General features: G+C 50.3%; 5 protein-coding genes across 5 annotated transcripts; 2 read left to right on the top strand and 3 right to left on the bottom strand.

The window, feature by feature from the left end:
* Window positions 1–4: 4 nt before the first annotated feature.
* Window positions 5–2,248, bottom strand: BKA67DRAFT_507382 (uncharacterized protein; the record flags this gene model as incomplete). The annotated part of the gene is made up of 3 exons (XM_046097150.1): window positions 5–1,164; window positions 1,321–1,973; window positions 2,067–2,248. Coding segments are annotated over 3 exons (1,995 nt in total), but the record flags the coding sequence as incomplete, so codon positions are not given.
* Window positions 2,249–2,772: 524 nt separating this feature from the next.
* On the top strand, window positions 2,773–4,775 carry BKA67DRAFT_551207 (pre-mRNA processing factor 3-domain-containing protein). Its single transcript, XM_046101724.1, has one exon. It carries the CDS (start codon window positions 3,157–3,159, stop codon window positions 4,663–4,665), a length of 1,509 nt encoding a protein of 502 aa, XP_045960429.1. The 5' UTR covers window positions 2,773–3,156; the 3' UTR covers window positions 4,666–4,775.
* A 219-nt stretch (window positions 4,776–4,994) lies between these two features.
* On the bottom strand, window positions 4,995–7,394 carry BKA67DRAFT_513203 (uncharacterized protein; the record flags this gene model as incomplete). The annotated part of the gene is made up of 1 exon (XM_046097548.1): window positions 4,995–7,394. The coding sequence occupies one exon, from the start codon at window positions 7,392–7,394 to the stop codon at window positions 4,995–4,997; it is 2,400 nt and encodes a 799-aa protein (XP_045960430.1).
* A 1,107-nt stretch (window positions 7,395–8,501) lies between these two features.
* On the bottom strand, window positions 8,502–9,045 carry BKA67DRAFT_551208 (uncharacterized protein; the record flags this gene model as incomplete). Its single annotated transcript, XM_046101725.1, has 1 exon — window positions 8,502–9,045. A coding segment is annotated over exon 1 (203 nt), but the record flags the coding sequence as incomplete, so codon positions are not given.
* A 2,693-nt stretch (window positions 9,046–11,738) lies between these two features.
* On the top strand, window positions 11,739–13,776 carry BKA67DRAFT_599532 (uncharacterized protein). Its single transcript, XM_046105321.1, has 2 exons — window positions 11,739–13,152; window positions 13,207–13,776. Exons 1-2 carry the CDS (start codon window positions 12,170–12,172, stop codon window positions 13,412–13,414), a joined length of 1,191 nt encoding a protein of 396 aa, XP_045960432.1. The 5' UTR covers window positions 11,739–12,169; the 3' UTR covers window positions 13,415–13,776.
* The last annotated feature ends 4,784 nt before the right edge of the window (window positions 13,777–18,560 follow it).

Consider the following 18,560-nt stretch of genomic DNA (forward strand, 5'->3'; position numbering starts at 1 on the left):
TGTCGAAGAAGGTGTCCCTATTGCAGAGCGCGACTGAGACGGACAAATGGTCCTGAATCAGACCTCGCAGGGGTTTGCCTGCCGTGCCGGAGAGGTACTGGTGATCGGTGTCTGCAAGTCGCATAGCCTCAGCCCGAGCGAGCTCGTTCTGGGGAAAGTGCATGTTCATTTCGTCACCGTCGAAATCCGCGTTGTAAGTGTTGCAGTTGGCGTAATGCATACGAAGGGTCTTTTCCCCGGGAAGAACCCTGACGCGGTGGCCCATGATGGACGGCTTATGTAGAGTGGGCTGTCGATTCATGAGGACCACATCACCATTTCCGAGGTGGCGATGGACTTTCTTGCCTCTCATGCCATGCTGATTGTGGCTCGTAGGAGCCAGCAGCTGGTTTGCCAGGGCAACTCGATCTTCTTGCGACTTCTTCTTCAGATTGACGATCTGGCCGTTCTCGTTCTCGATTGCGACAGCACCTGGCCACTTGTCGGGGCCGTTAATGACGGCTTGCTGCATTTCTCGGAAGTTGTGGCTGGTGACAGGCTCGGGGTATGTGAGCTTCTTAGCAAAGACGGGGGGCACACCAATCTCGCTGGTCTCGATATTCGGATCTGGAGAGATAACACTACGGGCGGCGTAGTTGACACGCTTGCCCATCATGTTCTTCCGGAACAGACCCTCCTTCTTCTCGAGCTTCTGTTTGATACCATCCTCGTTCCTCTTGCCGGCGGCGCCACGAACCGGGTTGCGGTCTTTGTCGATAAGAGAGTTGACACAGTTCTGGAGCGCAACACATGCCTCATGCAGCTCTGAAAAGTTTCTGTTTCGGCCCTCAAACTCGGAACCGGCTCTGGCAGCGGCAGCAATCTCACGATGGATTTGAGCGATCTTGGCGGACGCGTTCAGTATGTTCTTGTAGAGGGAGTTTTGCTGGGCCTCAGCTATGCCACCGTCACCTTGCCGGGCTTCGGGGCGGTACTTGTTCGGTGGGACCATGATGGTTTGCAAGAAGAAAGACCCCGGGTTGAGGGGTTCGGAGTGCTTCGACTGAGGTCTAGAGTTGTACAGCAGAGCAACCACTTCCTGCTCCTTTTCGAACAAGAGTTCTAGTCGCGCAAGAACCTCGCTGGTGCTGACATAACGATGGGGGGCGACGTCCTTCTTGCTTGCTTTGGGAGTCTTGACGGCGGCGTCGGTCATGACAACGTCGCCATTCTCATCGAGCTCCTCGCCCGAGCCTTCGTCTTGATCGTCGTCATCCTCCTCTTCGAGGCCGGCGTCGTCGTCGTCGTCGTCGGCCGGGGAGAGCTCAATGTCGGCAATACCCTCGTCCGTCTCGAGGGCCTTCTTCTTGTTCGGGGCGACCTTGGCTTGCTGTCTCACAGTCAGAGCATCTCGTCGCTTGAAGCTACCCTGGGCCATCTTGGCGGCATCCTTTTGCGGCAGAACCTTCTCGAAAATCTTGACAAACTGGTCCTTGCGGTAGTTTGGGGAGATTCCCTTACAGGTCTGACAAGTCCTGCCCTTGGTCATGTCCTGGAGGAAGGCCTTGATCAGCTCTCTCCTGGCCTCGTAAGCGCCCTCGTGTTTGCCTTTCCTGATCTCGACAGTGCTCAATCTGTGTCTGCGGATGGCATGCTCCGTGAACTTTTCCCTAAGAAGGGTCATGTGGGCGGCATCTTCGGTCTCGTCGTCGTCCATTTCGACAGGCTCAACACCAGCAACGTCTCTCGTCTTGGGGGTGATCTCGTCGAGATACTGGGCTTCGTCGATCAGACCAAACTGCAGGAGGCGGAGTTTACATTTGTAGAGAGCAAGATCGGCAGCTCGCATTCGGAATCGGTTGCAGTAGATGCATTGGGACCTCAGCAGTCGCATGACCTGGTCGAGGAAGACAGGATGGTACACGGGTACAGGCAGATCAATATGGCCGGCATGACCGGGACAACTTGATCCGTTTAGGTTACATGTTGTACATCTGTTTGGAGAGAGGGAGGGGTCAGCATGTTTGTTATCAGGTTTGAGTTATGAGAAGAGGGTGGTTGAGGGTGCCAATGACTTTTTGACTTACAAAGAGTCGCCCCAAGCTCCAAGAGCCGGGTCGTATAAACCACCAGGGGTGGGATTTAAGAGGCTATCAAATGTGGTAGGGTTCTCTATCCTCTTGACTGAGATTTTTCTGATCTCATTGGGCGTCAGGAAGTCGAAATCGACACTGTCGATGGCCGACGATATAGGGTGAGAGACGTTCATGGCGAGAATGAGAGGGGCAACTCTGGATGCGCCGCGACAGATTCAAATATGGGATGTGAATGATGAAACAAAGTGTTAGTTGAGCACTCGAATGTGGTTATTGTCCTCCCAGGCCAGCAACAGGCCTGGAGTTTCAGTGGTGCATAGCCTTTCAATAGCAAAAGTTCTTTCTACTGGTAACCCGAAGAGCCAACAGAGCAAAGAGCAAAGATGTGAAAAAGTTCACGGGCGGCAATCGCAATGCCAAAGTTCCGGGCGGGTTTTTTGGCACTGGCACTGGCTCTGGCTCCGGGCGAAGTGGGGGGGCAGCAAAGCAAAAAAAGATAGACTGAGTTGTACTTGCGTATTAACTTGGGTCTCTCATCTGCAGACGACTGCAGTTAAGCAAAGCCAAGAGAGCTGGGGGAGCTGCAAGCTGCAAGCTGCAAATCGCAAGCCGCAAAGAAAACTTTGGCGGTATCTTGTGGCAGAAAAGATATGCAGTTGTCAAGACAGAGATACGCTGCGCTGCGCTGCGATAAAACCCTGCCTGATATTGCATATAGAATGTGTGGTCTGTGCCGCACGCTGCCCTTCGGGTCGAACAGATGAATAAGCCCCCACTATTAACCTCGACGCCAAGAGGGTCGGGAGCGTTTGTCGTGCATTTGTCGTCGTCGGACCTAACACAGTACTGACCTAAACTAAAGTGGCTGCTCTTCTGCCTCTCGAAGCCTTCGAACGTCGCTGTAGCTCCAACGTCGTCACCGCCACCACCACAAACAAACAAACCGTCGAAGGATCTGCTGTTTTGCTTCTGGTACTAAATAATCATCTCAAACCAACTGGTCAAACAGCGAGGCGCCTCTACATCACCCCCTTACATATAGTATCTCTCCCTCCCTCCCTCTCGATCGATCTTCCTCTTTATGGATCGACACGGCTCGCCCGCCCTGGGCCCTCAGAATGCCTCCTCACGCGTCACCAAAGGCGGCGAGACGGCTGCTGAGAGACTCGCCGCCTTGAAAGCGAGAGTTGCCGCCGCCATCAACACCACCGCAACCAAACCACCTCTTCCCGGCAGTAGCAGCAACAGTCCCTCCATCGCCAGCCCCAGTTCCGCGCCCTCCAACCCAAAGGCAACCTCGGGATTGAACGTCCCACTCCACCCGGCTTTGATGGGAGATCTTGGAGGGCCATCCAAGCCGGCCACCCGAGTCAACCACGTCCAAAGTAGATCTACACCCATCCGCCATGATGGCACCAAACCGCCTCCACAGCCAAAGCCAAAGCCGCTCCATCCTTCCGGCCCAAACCAGCCTGACCAGGTCAAAGCCAATCCCTACTATGACCCCACCGTCCAGGACCCAGCACCGAGACAGCCCAGGCAGCTGCAGTTCAACGAGCCCGGAAAGTACATTGCTCAAGCCAACGCCATTCGCAGGCAGGAGAAGCTCGAGGAGCTCAAGAGGAAGATCGCCGCAAGCACTCAAAAGGCCGCCGACGAAGACGCAGACGTGCAGAAGAACTTCCTCGTCGACGCCCCGCCCGACGTTGAGTGGTACGACGAGGGCTTCGTCAAGGACAACGACTACGACATTATCGACCTCGCCGAGATTCACGCCCTTGTCCAACATCCTGTCCCCATCGAATCCGACAGTACCAGGCAGGTCGCCGTCAAGCCAATGTATCTGACTGCCAAGGAGCAGAAACGCGTGAGAAGGTTGCGCCGCGCCGCCGTCATGACCGAGGAGCGCGCAAAGCAACGTCTGGGTCTCCTGCCCCCACAACCTAACAAGGTCACCCTGAACAACATGTTCAAGGTTCTCGGCGACGAGGCCATCATGGATCCCTCTGCCGCCGAAGCGCGCGTGCGCCGTGAGATCAACGAGAGAAAGGATCAGCACCTGACAGAGAACGAGGAGCGAAAACTCACCAAGGAGCAAAAGGCCGACAAGGTTGCCAAGAACCAGGAGGCCGATATTTCCCGCCAGGTCCACCTGCTCGTCTACAAGATCAACAACCTCTCAAACGGTAGCATACGCTGGAAGCTGTCCAAGAATGCCGAGCAGCTTGGATGCACAGGAGTTCTTGTCTTGTGTCCCAAATTCTGTCTCTGCATATGCGAAGCAGGCCCCTTTGGCGCCAGGAAATACCGCAAGCTGGTTGAGGAACGCCTCGACTTCACTCAGAACACCCCAGACAAACACAAGGAAACAAGCCACGAACTCAAGGAGTGGCTAAAAGCCACAGAAGCCGATGGCAGTCTGAAAGACTTGTCTTCCAACGCTGCACACTTGGTGTTTGCAGGAGAGGTAAAGTATCAGGCTTTCAACAAGTTTTCAAGCCGCGTGTGCGAGACCGAGCAGGAAGCCAGGAGCTTTTTGGCCAGGGTCAAGATGGAGAATTTCTGGAATTTGGCCAAGAGTATGACATGAAGACCTCGAGTTGTTGGAGACTTGGAACATATTCATAGCACAGTCTTCTGGTGTCAAGACTTCAATAGGTTCTGATATGTTGCAAAATGATACCCCCCCCCCCCCCCCCCCATATACGGAAATGAATGCCTACCAGTATATGTCCACGAGGACCCCCGAGTTTCGTGCGCCGGATACAACAAGCTGGGCAAAGGAGATAGTACACATCTCATGTATTAAACACTGCGAGGTCGCAAGGCAAATAAATGCTCATTCACATCGTCTGTTGACACAAGGTGCCATGCTCAATCCGTCCAAGAATGGAGAACAATATCTTACACACTTCTTGATCAAGCCATCCCATCAATCTCCATCATCTCCCTTTCTTCATCCTCGTCCATGTCAAAATCGTCGTCCAGCGCGAAGGTTTGAGACTGCTGCGCGCGTACTCTCTGCGCCATGCTCTCTTCCTGCTCCCTTTGCAGCTCCGCGATGCGCTCCTCGTCCTGCTGTGCTTGGTGCTTCCTCAGATCCCCAATGCTCCAGGTGCTTATCCCCTCTTGGTCTCTAGGCCGGAAGGGCTGCGCCATGTCGCGCAGAAAACGCTTCGCAGATAGAACCGCCATGTCAGTGGAGAGATTGACATCTACCTCCTGCATGGCCTGCTCGATCCACTTTGGCAGCTGATCGCGCTTCTTCTGGAAGCGACGGTCGGCCAAGACCATGATTCCATAGTCATCTTTACCTCGCAGCACGCGTCCCAGACATTGCGCGGCATGTCGCATGGCGTCGAAAGATAAAAAATCGTTCTCCCGGATGCGGTAGGTCTCACGCAGGAATTCGAGACGCGCCTTCAGAATACGCGATTCCGTGTACTGGAATGGTACGCCCATGCATAACACGGTTCGTCCGTAATGGTGGTCGAAATCGATACCTTCCGACACTTTACCTCGAGCGACACAGAGCAATACAGCACCGCGGCCATTGCAGCAAGCTGTGCGGTACGTTTCCAACGCAAGCGATGTTTCCTGAGCATCGGGTGTCTCGACTAGAATCAACTTGTACTTCCAGACCTGGTCGAGTATCCCCATTCCTTGCCACATACTAATGATGGATTCCATATAGAGGTAGGAAGGAAAGAAGACAACCATACCGTCCGGGGTGACTCTTGCAAATTCGGTAAGGAGGTTTCCATAGTTTCGGACCACACTTGGTTCATTGCGAACCTGGAAACTGGTTGATACTGGAGCTTGATCACTGCCTCGGGTGACGATCATCGGTAGGAAGGACTTCCGTGCCAACGTCATTGCGTACGACTGCATGATAACTGCGCTAAACCCAAGCATCTTGGGATACATCTCCAGGGGAGAGATAGTACCTGAGGTGATGATGACAGAGCTGAACCTGTCAAACACGGGCTTTATGGCGATGGCTGCGTCGAGACAGGTAAAATGCAAAACTGGATTGGGTACCTCCGCCGTGTCTGACTCGAATGGTTCTAGGATCAACAAGAATCCTTTCTCATACGTAGCCACAAGTGTAGCAAATGTGGCAACTTCTTGCAGAGTTTGATAGTCCTCGATATTTGTGAGCTCCAGGGTTCGCACCAAGGATGTCAAGCGCTCAGCACAGAAGCGCAACGGCTTCTTTTCTATGAAGGTGTGTTCCTTCAAGTGGTCGAGGAAAAACGTCGGTGTTTCCGAGGTGACTCGGCGTGTTTTCATTCGGCTTTTGAGATATTCGATGAATCGCTTCAAGAACGCGATGAAATGTTCCGCTCTGCGAATGTTACCTGGCACAGCCTCTTTTAGCAGGTCATCCGGCAGTACTGGATTCGCCATGAACGCGTCTTCTTGTCGAGCATCGTCCTGATCACGTAATCCCTCGACTAGCTTTTGGTATTCGCTTTCGAGTTGTTCTCGGTCCGTCTCTCTCATCTCATTGATTTTCCGTTCGAGATTTTGTGCACCTCGTGTTGCCTTGCGAAGCGAGTCCTCCGTAATGTCTTGACTCAGCGACTCAATACAGACGTTGTCAATGTTGTGAGCCTCGTCAAAAACGACGATGCAGTCCTTCGAAAATTCTTTCGATACTCGTTCTGCAATTTTGGGGTCGAGTAAGTAATGGTAAGAATAGATGATCACATTGCAATACTGCATCATCCGTCTGGCCGTGAAATATGGACACTGCTTATGATCTTCTCCGTATCTCAGAAGCCCTTCGAGAGTCCACACGCCGTTGGGAATCAGATTGTGCGGTTCCAGGAGGTCTAGGTTGTCGTGGTAGATGCATAAATCCACGTTCTCGCCCTTCTCCTTCTTCTCCTTGACGAAGCCAGCTGTCAGACTCCGACACCGAGCGTCCACAATAGCACCGCTCTTCTCGCGCTTGACTGAGGGATGCAGACAGAGGTTCTTCCGACTGGTCAGACCTAGGCCTCGGAAATCTTCAACATGACCAAGTTCCTGGGCACGAAATTTCATCAATGCTTTCAATTCTGCCAATGCTTTCTCGATCTCAGACATTGTACGAGAGCAATAAATGAGTTTCCGATGTTCTGGGTAATGTTGCTGGTAGGCCACAATGAGCGAAAGAAGGGAGACGGTCTTTCCAGTACCCGAGGGCATTTCCAGGACACAGTGGCCGCCGGCATCCAGCGTCTTCTTCAGGTCGCACATGTAGGCATATTGTTCAGGATAGATCCGCGGATACGGAAAGAGTATCGGTAGATCGTCGATGAAGAACTTCATGGTGGCGACGGTCCAGCTCTTGCGATCTGCCGAAATGACGAACTGGTGTAGCGTCTGTCAAACAACTTGACCTGATGTAGAGATGACGCTGCGAATTAGGCAGGCGCGGAATTGGCACCACGGAAAATTCGAGAAGCCGTCACGTCCGCAAAGCCGGATGTCTTGGTTTGTCAACCTTTTGCGTCAGACGTTTTCTAACGTATCGTCACCAACGAGCTTCAGCCACTTTAGTCCTGGTGATGGGCCCCGAACGGCCAGGTGAAGGTCCTGCAATTCCCATTCACACTTGAAGACCGCGAAATTAGCACTCTTCTTTATGACTTGACCAATTTATATTTGCGACTTCCGCTGCTCTCCCTGGTAAATCAGATTTGTTTTTTTCGTTTTGTTTGGAACGAAGAAAACCTCAGACAGGAATCACCGCTAGTCCAAGCACCTACCTACATAGGCGTGTTTACGCCACATTTCCAGGCAGTAGCACCGCCACTTCGGGTTTTAGTACTGGTCAACATTATGGCCTGTGCTCCCGTTCACTGGAAAAACAAAAACAAAAGATACTCTCCATTGTACATAATCAGTACGGTTGTTCTTGTGGGGTTACACCGAGTATAGACATTGCTTCTAGACAGCACCTGAGGCTTGCGTGGCTAGAGTTGTATAATCTGCAAAACATCTACAACGAATGATTGCTTACTTGTTGGAATGTGCACCTAGGTAACCGACGGGCATGAAGACTGAGGCCGGCGTCAAGACAATGTAGCTTGCTTAAGACACTGTGTTTCCTGTGCTTGAATTGTGCATAGCTGGAAAATTCTGTGAACAGTGTTCCAGCGCATATATGTGTCTCCTTGGTATATACCGGGCCGTTCGTTGGTAGTCTAATTAAGCTCACAGAATATCACAGTCCGTTACAGACATGCGATGTGTTAATAACATGCACGCGTCGTATACAGACCGCATCTGTGCACCTTGATGCAAGATCGATCCGAACAACAGGTACCAGGATTGCTGCTGATGCTTACCAACTAGAGGCGGCCCGACCCTGTCCGGACTTTAGTACGGCTTGAGCCTATGTTCTCTGCGCGTTTTCGTCATCATAAAGGTACACGACATTGTCTCGGAACGAGAACACCGTGTTGTTCTGCTCATACTCCCAGGGTTATTGACTAGAAGAGCGAAAGAGTCCGCCAGAGCCGTAGTAATAGCAGAATCAACCGGCCCTCATCTGCGCGTACCTAACTATACCTATTCAGTGCCTCTGGGCCCCCCAGGATATTGAATCCTTCGAGAACTCAATGCTAGCCAGGATGCAAAACGGTGCATTAACCATGGGTCCTCTTCATGACCAGGGCATAACGGTCTTGTCAGCACAACACCATACGAATATGGAGCGATTCTGAATAACAAGGTGCCCATCCACGTGGCACCCCATTTCAACCTTGGCATATCCATTGCCCAGCCCTACGACCATATTAGTGATCCAGGCCATCATGCGTGCAGTTTACTTGGTCGGCAGACGAGTATCCAGTCGTATGGTGAGTTCGTCGAAATCTAAAAATAAACAACATGAGATTTGAGCTTTGCAAGGTTGGGCAAACAAGTCCACATTTGCGGCTGTGGTAAGCTCGCCGGTTTGCTTCAAGGTCCCCAGACATGAGGCCAGTGGTGTATCTAATCAAGACAGTACCATAGAAAGACACATCATGGCATGAGTGCTAGATTGGATAAGTCACGGTGTAAGAATGATCTGTCCAGTAACACGGGCTTCTATTGACCCATAACCTAGTCTAATATCCGATTGTGCTCGTTCCTGTCCAACATGACTATTATAGCATGGCACGGCATTTGAATATATATATATATATATATTAGACAGTAGTCGAGAGATGTAAGCATGTGGCAGGCTCCGTTGGGGTTCTGATCATCTTCATTTGAAACTCACTCCTAATCTAACATCCCGCTTGTTGACTTGTAAGAAAACGAATTCTTAGGGTGTTGGTCCTTTTTCTGCAATGGATGCTAACAATCCAAATTAGCCGTGCATAATGGTTGGTCTTGCAGCACAAGGCCTTGCTACTTAAGTTAGGAGGAGTAATGACGTGTGACTGATTTATCAGAATCTAGCAGTCATTGTCTGAGAAGAAATGCTAAATGGTGGACTGTTCTAATATACGTACTCGTATCGCTGTTGCTCGTAATGCTGATGTTCTCCGACAGATTTCGGGACGAGCTTGCAGTATTTGCCATGCCCTCACTTAATGATGTGGACCAACAATGCTTAGCATGTATGTCAGTCAGTATGCCAAGCAAGTCTCTATGCTAGCTAGCTTGCACTCTGTACAAGAACGTCCTAGCGTGGTGAAGCGAATGCGCATGTGGACCTCCATGCGGGACTATTCCTGCGCGGTACTTTCATGCTAGCGCGGTTTTTCCTCGAGGTCGGGTATCCATCCCAGTGGGGTCATCAAGCACGGATACAGTGCCCACATATCGCACAAAGTGTTGGAACAGTGAACAAGATAGTCCCCAGTCTCGAAAAACCTTTTATTTTAGTGTAAATAAAACGATCTAGTAAGCAGATGTTAAAGCCAGCTTACCGACAAACGAACAAACAGACAATAACACAACATCATGCGACGTGCGCATGAATTGATCAACTCTTGTTAATCAGGAAATTCAAGGGGAGAGGGTGGTCGATAAAAAGTACAAGGATCACTTTGGAAATTGAGGCGCCAACATGATCTGATCCAGATCAGTAATCTTGGCAGGGCCCTTTCACCTAACTAGCGGCGGAAATCCTCCAAGTCGCGTTTACAGTAAAGCCAGAGCTACCGTACGCTCAGTATATTGTTTGTGCCGTGAGAAGGTGCGCTTGTGATCCCCAATTTCACATGCTCTCAAGCTTGGAGCAAGAAAAATGTTTATATGTATTATTGTCCGATATAAGCCCCTGAGAAACCGCAAGGCCTTCCTAGGGATGACGGTAAGCATATGGCCGCATCAAAGCGAGCACCCTCAAGTTACCGTGAGGCGATGAGCTTCTCTCCGGTTTGCCAGAAGCAAGGGATATGACATAGTACGATATACGTAGGAGATGTTTGGCATACATCATGCTTGGCGTGGCTGAGCTAAAAATGTGTCAAACCCGTTGCCAACGGTCAGGGGCTCCGATCTTCCCCGCCTTCACAAATCTGCCTTGCAGGACCGACGATCACAGCACCGCTGACATTGTATTGAGTTGAACTTGTATGGGGTATCTAACCAACTGACTTGCCATGGTACGAGATAGTCACAGCCGTCGTGGTGCAAGGTATCATGAAACCTGCTTAGTACTTCACTCTCCCAACGGTATGATCTACTGGGACTTGCAGGTTTACGGTTGTATTCACCCTAAAGCTCATCTCGCTTGGTTAGCCCAGGAAAATAAATGTACACTCGCCAGCACGAAATCACTCCCACTCGGTTGGTCGAGTCTTGTGTGCGCTGAACGACTAGGTGTCTCCATATGAATTGGGAATTGCCGAGTTGGCTCGGTATAAAATTAGTGTATAATATCGTGCTATGTATCGCGGTTAAAGATATCCACTATAGTCTAAGGTTAGGTTAGTGTGTGTGTTGGATGATGTCTTGGTCAACTACTGTATCAACATAGTTAAGCGCGATTTTCGGTTCCGTAATTCCCGTTAGCTAGTCTACAGTAGTCAAAAATCCCTGCCTAGTTTATCATGCCACTTTGTCCGGTCTGGTTGTTCCTGCGAATCAGTCTAGGGGTGAAAATGGTTGTTTGCTCATTTGCTCCAGGTCAATATTATACGGGCACATGCGCACCCAGACAACCAGTACAAAATGGAGTCTTGCCGCGCACCAACACAACTTGGTCGCACGGATTTCGAAGCCCCCAACGATGGGCTGGGATTGGATGAGATTCTTGCTCAAACATCGCCTGGAATCCACCAACACTACTTACCTGATATGATGCTGAGCAACAATCAAGTATGCACTATGTAGCAACCAACAGCACCGGCCTAGACATCTTGGGATTGGGATTGGGATTGGGATGGGTCGGGGGCCGGGGGGGCCTGGTAAGGCTAGGTCTACTATGTACTTTGTATCAGGGGGGCCTGCCTCCCAGCCTTATTAGTCACCAACTGATGCGACTGTTGGCATCCTGGTCTTCCCATATCCACATGAGACCTGTTTACGGGGCGCGCAAACCAGCGTTCCTGCTCGCTTGGGTTCAAGTACCTCACATACAGTCCTTAGGTATTCTCGGGGTCCAACAAGAGAAGAGGGGCGGCCCTGGATACCTGTTCCACTTACCTACCTCACCATAGTTTAATCATATGCCGCTCGATCCAAAAATTGATGAACAGGCAGAAGTCTTGCTAAGATCAGAACATATGTATACACCAGCTCGCTGTTGTCTGCCTCGATGCACCGCGCTTAATCTAGTGTCCTGCCCTTCCAGTTTTGCTAGCTCCTACATATATTTGACAAGAGTCGCTACCCACCCACGGAATCACAACCTAGCGTAAACAACTGGTGTAGTCCCTTGTGTTCCCAGGACTCGTATATCCATCCGCTGCGGACCTTGCTTATCGGCGCCATATTTAGTCGTGCATACGCCGACTGGTATTAAGACGGGATAAACAGCGACGAGCTTAGCAACGACGTGGTCGCTGCACCTGACATCCTACGGACAACTGCAACTACTTATATCAGATCATATCACCTGTCTGCTGCCGTTGCAGGTCGGTAAGACTGCTAGCTTCGTGATGGATCTATCGCCTCCGCCGCTAAGTAGATCACCCGCATCTTCGCCGAATACCGACTATCCTTCGCCAGGTCTGGTGGAAAGCCACTACAAGTTGAGTTCGTTGTACGATCAATCCTGTGTACTGGACCACAACATGGACTCCGAGCCTCTGTCACTGGATACAGCCTCATCTGCAGAGTGGAGCGCACCGCTATTGCAGGCCACCACATCAACCGACATTCCCAACATACTCGCAGCGCCCTACGATGCTTTCAATGGCTACGATGCTTCCATGCCTCCATCGTACCCGCATGATATATACGTAAGCGGGCACACACAGACGCATGCCGGATCTATGAGCCCACAGCAATTCCCAAGAACACTATCGCACTCACCAGACCCGTCCCGGCCGGCCTTTGCATATCGCTTGAGCGGATCTCCACCGCCCCAGGTCAAGATGGAGAACGGGGGTGAATATCCAGAACTAGATTACTCGCGGTACCCTTCGCCTCATCTTGGGCCTGCCGTGCCAGTTGAAATCGGCGGTTATAGCAGCGCAGCCAGCAGTTCGGGGTACTTGTCGGATGCTCCCTCCGGCTCCTGGCCAAAATCTGAGTACACTACGCTGGAGTCAGACATGTTCACAGCCAACGGCACGGCGCCGGCGGCACCCTCACTGCTCCAGGACAGGCAGCCATATCGCATCCACAGAGCACCGCGGTCAAGACCCCGTAGGCTCACCACGAAGGAAGAGGCAAATTACCAATGCGAAGTAAAAGGTTGCGGAAAACTATTCAGCAGAAGTTACAATTACAAGGCACATCTGGAGACGCACGACGAGAACAGGGAATACCCGTTTCCATGCGCGGCAATTGGATGCTCCAAGAGATTCGTCCGCAAAACAGATCTCCAAAGGCATCACCAAAGTGTGCACATGAAAGAGAAAAACCACAGGTGCGATTATTGCAGCCGGATGTTCGCTAGGAAGGACACTCTCAGAAGGTAAGCCATATCTCCCTGATCTATAATTATTTCCAGCCCACTGATCAATCCCAGACACATGGAAGATGGCTGTTCCAAGCGCTTTGACATTGGCACACTCGACGTGCGTTCCGAGGGATACGATTCGTCCTTCAGCTCGCACTCTACGTCCAACCTTCTCGCACCACCAACACAACTACCCCCAATGACGAATTCTCGTCCACGGACTACCAATCCAAACTTACTCGAGCCAGCCGTATCGTTAATGCGGCGGGGATATTAAGTAGATATCAATGTGTACACGCACATGCTTCTCGTAACATATCATGATTATCTTTCCACGGCGCATAAAATCTCATGGTCATGTTCGAATCGGGACGGAGATGGACCAAAGGGACAAGCATTTTAAGACTACGCAGAGGTCGGGCTTGTATACCATGTATTATTACAACCATGGCGCATTTCAATTTTAGATACCATAACGCGAAGCAATTTGAACACGAGCTCGTTAACCTAGGTCAGCTCTAGCATTTGTCGATTGCGCTAACATGAGCCGTGCTCACGGTGATGTCAGCCCAATCGTCCACACTATATTTGCCCATCTTCGATCACGGGTGTGGCGTTCTTCACGGATGCAATAAGTTGGCGCAGGCTCACGACGCACGCCAAGTTAAGACGTGGGTGGGCGGTTTTTATTTTATTTTATTTTCCACGCTAAATGCTGGGATGTCATCCATGATCTGACACTACGTAGTAGTGTAACACGTACAGGACCAACGGCTCTCGTTGCTCATCCTTTCCATGCTGAATCCTCCGGCATCTGCAGGCTGCGGGTCGTCCAATCAGCGCTCAATATGCGTAGTGCTTTTCATTGGACGACCGAGAAGGATGTAGTCCCAAATTGCATGTTACCTCAACTCTGGGGAGTGTTCATTCGATGAGATGCGAATGCGAAAGCTTGCAATGATCCTCAATCTCTCGTTGGAATTCGGATCGCCGCTAGTCGCCTGAATCAGGTAGTAAATCAATGCAGCAACGGTTGCGGAATGTCGAATCAGATGCCCACTGATGCTGCCGTCTTGACCGGGATATCATCATGCCGTCCAGGCAGAAAGGTCAATGAAGCGCGAGGGGACTATAGATGCCCAATCAGCGAGAGGTCCAGCGCCGTGGTTCTGCCACTCAGAGGCATAGCCTGCGACAAGCATCGATGCAACAGATAGGGCCATCAACAGGACCTTTCCAGGACAAGACAAAGCAAGTGACTCTACTCCACTCTCAGCGTTACTTGATCGAAAAGTGCAATGCAGATGACCCCACTACAACAAGGTCAGGTTATCCTGGCAAAAATAGACCCTCAACCGTTGGCTCAGGGGTGGCTCCGACGGGAAGCTCACGATTGGCTCGCTATAGATACCATGTTGGCGGCCCTGTGTCCGGCTGCTTCCAACCCATATTTTGGGGCACCACGATCCACCCATCCAGCTGCACATTACTATAACGGGACTAACCACAGATCCAGGGAGTCATACGGAATGCTTCTATCGTCGCTCATGCAGGCCCCCAAGGTTTTCAGTCCCCATCCTCGGAAGATTGTGAGTCCTGTTGCATGCAATCTTTCAAGTCGCAATGCAAATCTGACCCTACGTGACATTATCTCCATGCGGGCATATCCTTCTGCTTGGTGTCACCAGTTGCCAAATACACCTCGTAGTAGGCTGGCCTCTAAATACCTCTCTGCCATACATACCATCCCATACCATGCCGAGTGTGCAACAGCGAGAATCGGTTTTCCTTTTGGCTCAGAATCAAGTGCAGCGCTTGACGAAGGGGATCGCAAACTATTGCCTCCCCAGTAACAACGGAGAACTCAAGAACTTTCGGGCCACCTACATCGAGCTTCTTTTAGAAGCTGGCTTAACCTTGTTGGGCGACCCCGGGTGATGCTCACAATCTGAACAAAGACTCCGAGCGTACTCAAATTGCGCAAAAGTGGAATCATGACACGCAGACTTTATACTATGTAACGTTCGCCGGCGATTCTAGGAAGTGGTTGGGCTTTGATCACTTCAACTCCATCATAGTAATTGCTAAGTAATACGGGGTGGTTAAGGTGTGGCTTCTTGGAGCTGAGGATTGGTACGACGGTTGCCCCCAGCCAGAGGGACTACTACCTCTTCAGGCTGCGCATAGTTAGTGTTCATGAAAAAAACCAACGTAAAATCGCACGCAATCAAGCTTCACATCCTGTCAAACAATGGGTACCGTCGACTGGCTCCAAATCCAATTATAGTTTCTATGGAATGCTCTAATAAAAGTGTGACCATGACACCGTACATGCCCGATAAGAATCGATGGCTAAGTGGAGTTTGCATTCGACTGGGACATGGTCTGTGGATGCGCTCCAATCCTCTGGTGAATGAGCACACATGATAGGTATACTGTGTAATGTAGCATTTGCTGACGCGACGGCCTTGGTCGTGCCAATCGATTTTGATGATCTAAATGACCTTGTTCGTGTTGAACTCTTCCCTCGAAAAAGAAAGTGCTGACATTGCGTTCAGCCTTACGCCCTACTCCCATCCTTACCCGCCGAACGTTGTCACATTCGGGCAACCTGATACGATGCCTTATAGGGCCTGTTTGCGAAGCCTTGGTATGACTGAATCTGACTTCTTAGAATTACATTCTATGTAGTACTGCAGGATTATTACGGGCACGGAGCACAGCATGTTAGATGATAGAAACAGGATGCCTCTTCGACCAACCAGATCTAAACGCAATTTCTTGCTGTCAGTGAGCTGTCACTACGGCCGGATGTGAAATGAAAGTGGAACTCCAGGATATGTAATGTGTTTGCTTTCAGATCCTGGGAGCCGCCATTTGAATTAGTTCGTCTAGCGGAATAGCGGTCAGCTTATGATTTCAGCATACCCCAGTCTTGAAGCAAGATCTATGCCCATTGATTGGGCAGCTCGTTTTTTGTGTCGGCAATTCAGCCAATCGGAAGGAAGTATTGCCTGGAGTCAGCGTCATAGCTCCCTGCCAACGGTTTATTAGAGCAAATCCACCTGTGAGTTTGAGCATCTAGCGGTGACCTTAACGCCTGGTCGCGTCTCATTTACAGAGTCCAAGACACATCCGGATCGGGAGGCTTCAGTGACAGCAATATACTGGAGATCGAATCGCTCGGACTATACGAGGCCATAAACTGCGCACGGCGATTGTATACACATGCTGGGCAGCTGTTCTCCAAATCCGACACCACGAGAAAGCCAAAACACCCGTTGAGTCCACCTTGTCCACCCTGTCCACCAAATAATCTTTTCCACGAGGCGGCCTACCTTGAAAATCCGGGGACTGTCACATACTGCTCCAAGATTAATTAATCTTCAGATCACCCGTCCTGTCTATACGAGTTTCAGGTCCAGGCGACTTCAATAAACATCACCTCCGTGGGCAGCTATACCCGCTAGCAAGATCTTAATTCTTTGCCCTAGCGCCCATACTGTATGCCTATACTCAAGGGGCTCATATTTCAGGCACGAGCGTGTGCTTTATCGTCTAACCTCCGTCCAATACGACAAGCCGCGCTTCTACGACATTGTTGTCCATCCATTTGATTACTTCTAGACTTATGATCGTCGCAACGTGAGATGAGGTGCTATCTAGAAACACCGCCACGCCATGGCTAATGCAAGTTACGGCCGGTTTGGGGTGGCTGTTCTCCATACCATAGTCCTATGAGCTGTAGTAGGAGATTATGAGTATAGACCGGGGGGTTTTTCTTTTTCTTTTTACCGCCCAACTGCACTAGAGTTACTCGAATCATTCAGTATAGCTTAAGAAACGTTAAACATATTGGGAGCGGTTCATCTGAGAACCAAGTCCGGTTTGCGCAAGTCTGTGTGGACCTCTTGTTAGGGACCACCCATGCACGTTACCTTCGGCTCGTATGGATGGCTGTGGCCGTACCTATTGCGCTCTCGACCGCATTTGTGGAATATGCCGGTCGCGTTTGTGGAGCACCACCGAAGGATGCAACGAGATGAGTTACAAGTAACTAACGAAATATATACCAAAGGGGCTAATTATCGTTATTGCCTGTCTAGTCCTCCGTGGACGCTCTACCTTCATGATTCAGTGTCGAGGCTATGCTGCCAACTTTGCTGCATATGTAGTAACGTGTCGACGGAAGATGATAGGTACTATACCATCAAATGAAGGACCACGAAGCATCTTATTACGTCGTACAGTCGGGGTTCCAGCTTCAACTTACATTATCCACCGAATAATGTTGAGTTTGAGTAGGCTATGCCGGATCCTGGCAACGAATCATTGCTCTCACACATGCACCACACATGCAGGTCGATATATGCACGTGTCTAATCCTTCGACACAACTGTTCTATGCATCTTTCATGCACTCCAGGTGGAGCCGCCTTCGCACGCAGCCTGAAGCCAGGCGGACACGTTTCTCGTTTTACCGCACCGCCATATCGATGAATTGACGCATTGAACAATTAAACAGCACTTCCGACCAACATCTTCGCACCAAGCCGTGTGCAAGAAATGAAACTTCCTCCCACCAGCTATTTGCGTGGCGCTCAACATGACCGGTGTGCGTTTACTCTGTGTTTCTGATATATAAATTGACTATCTTGTAGCAAAAGCACTGCAAATCCATGTCATATTTCTAGAGAAAAGGTAAACATGTTACAATGATACACTACACTCATGTAAAGTGAAATAGGAAATAGGATGCGTTGTGGCAACATCTCTGCATAATTACACAACCAACTTACTACCCTCCTGAGCGAAATTTCATTGTCTAGGGACTGTCAATGTGCCCTATAGGGCTGGTTTGAAACGCGTAGGCATTTGCATGCAATGGTTCCTCCCAATAGTCTCATACATTTTGATTCTCCACCACTCGGTTCATTGTGAAAGGATTCAGCTCTTGTGATTAAATTATAGACCTTCCACATTGGATATGTGCCGAAAAGTGTGGGAGGTATTCAACTGCGGAAACAGCACTGCCGGCTCAGCCCACGATCCGCTCGTGGGTGATAGTTATGCTGTTCAATGGTTTCCATTGGCCGTTGTGCAGAGACCCGGCTACCTATGAGAATCAAAAAAATTGACATAAAGGTACCCATCGAATGAAGGCAGTATCGTCACATCGTAGACCAGGGTGTAGAGCTTTCAGTCATACCACATTGCCCGCTCAGGATCGAAGATTAGGAGCTGACACAGCATTGTCCAAAACGAGAAACGGTTCAAGCACGCGAGTCAAGCAGCCATACTAATTCATGTTATTTCACGGGGGTAGTCATGTCGCGATGTTAGGCCCTCCTGGTCATATCATCATATCATGAAATAGATCTGTCATCAATTACATACAATGTCTCAAGTTTAGTGACTTGCTTG

This window comes from Truncatella angustata, assembly GCF_020726525.1.
Source record: "Truncatella angustata strain MPI-SDFR-AT-0073 chromosome Unknown BKA67scaffold_2, whole genome shotgun sequence".
Lineage (NCBI taxonomy): Eukaryota > Fungi > Ascomycota > Sordariomycetes > Amphisphaeriales > Sporocadaceae > Truncatella > Truncatella angustata.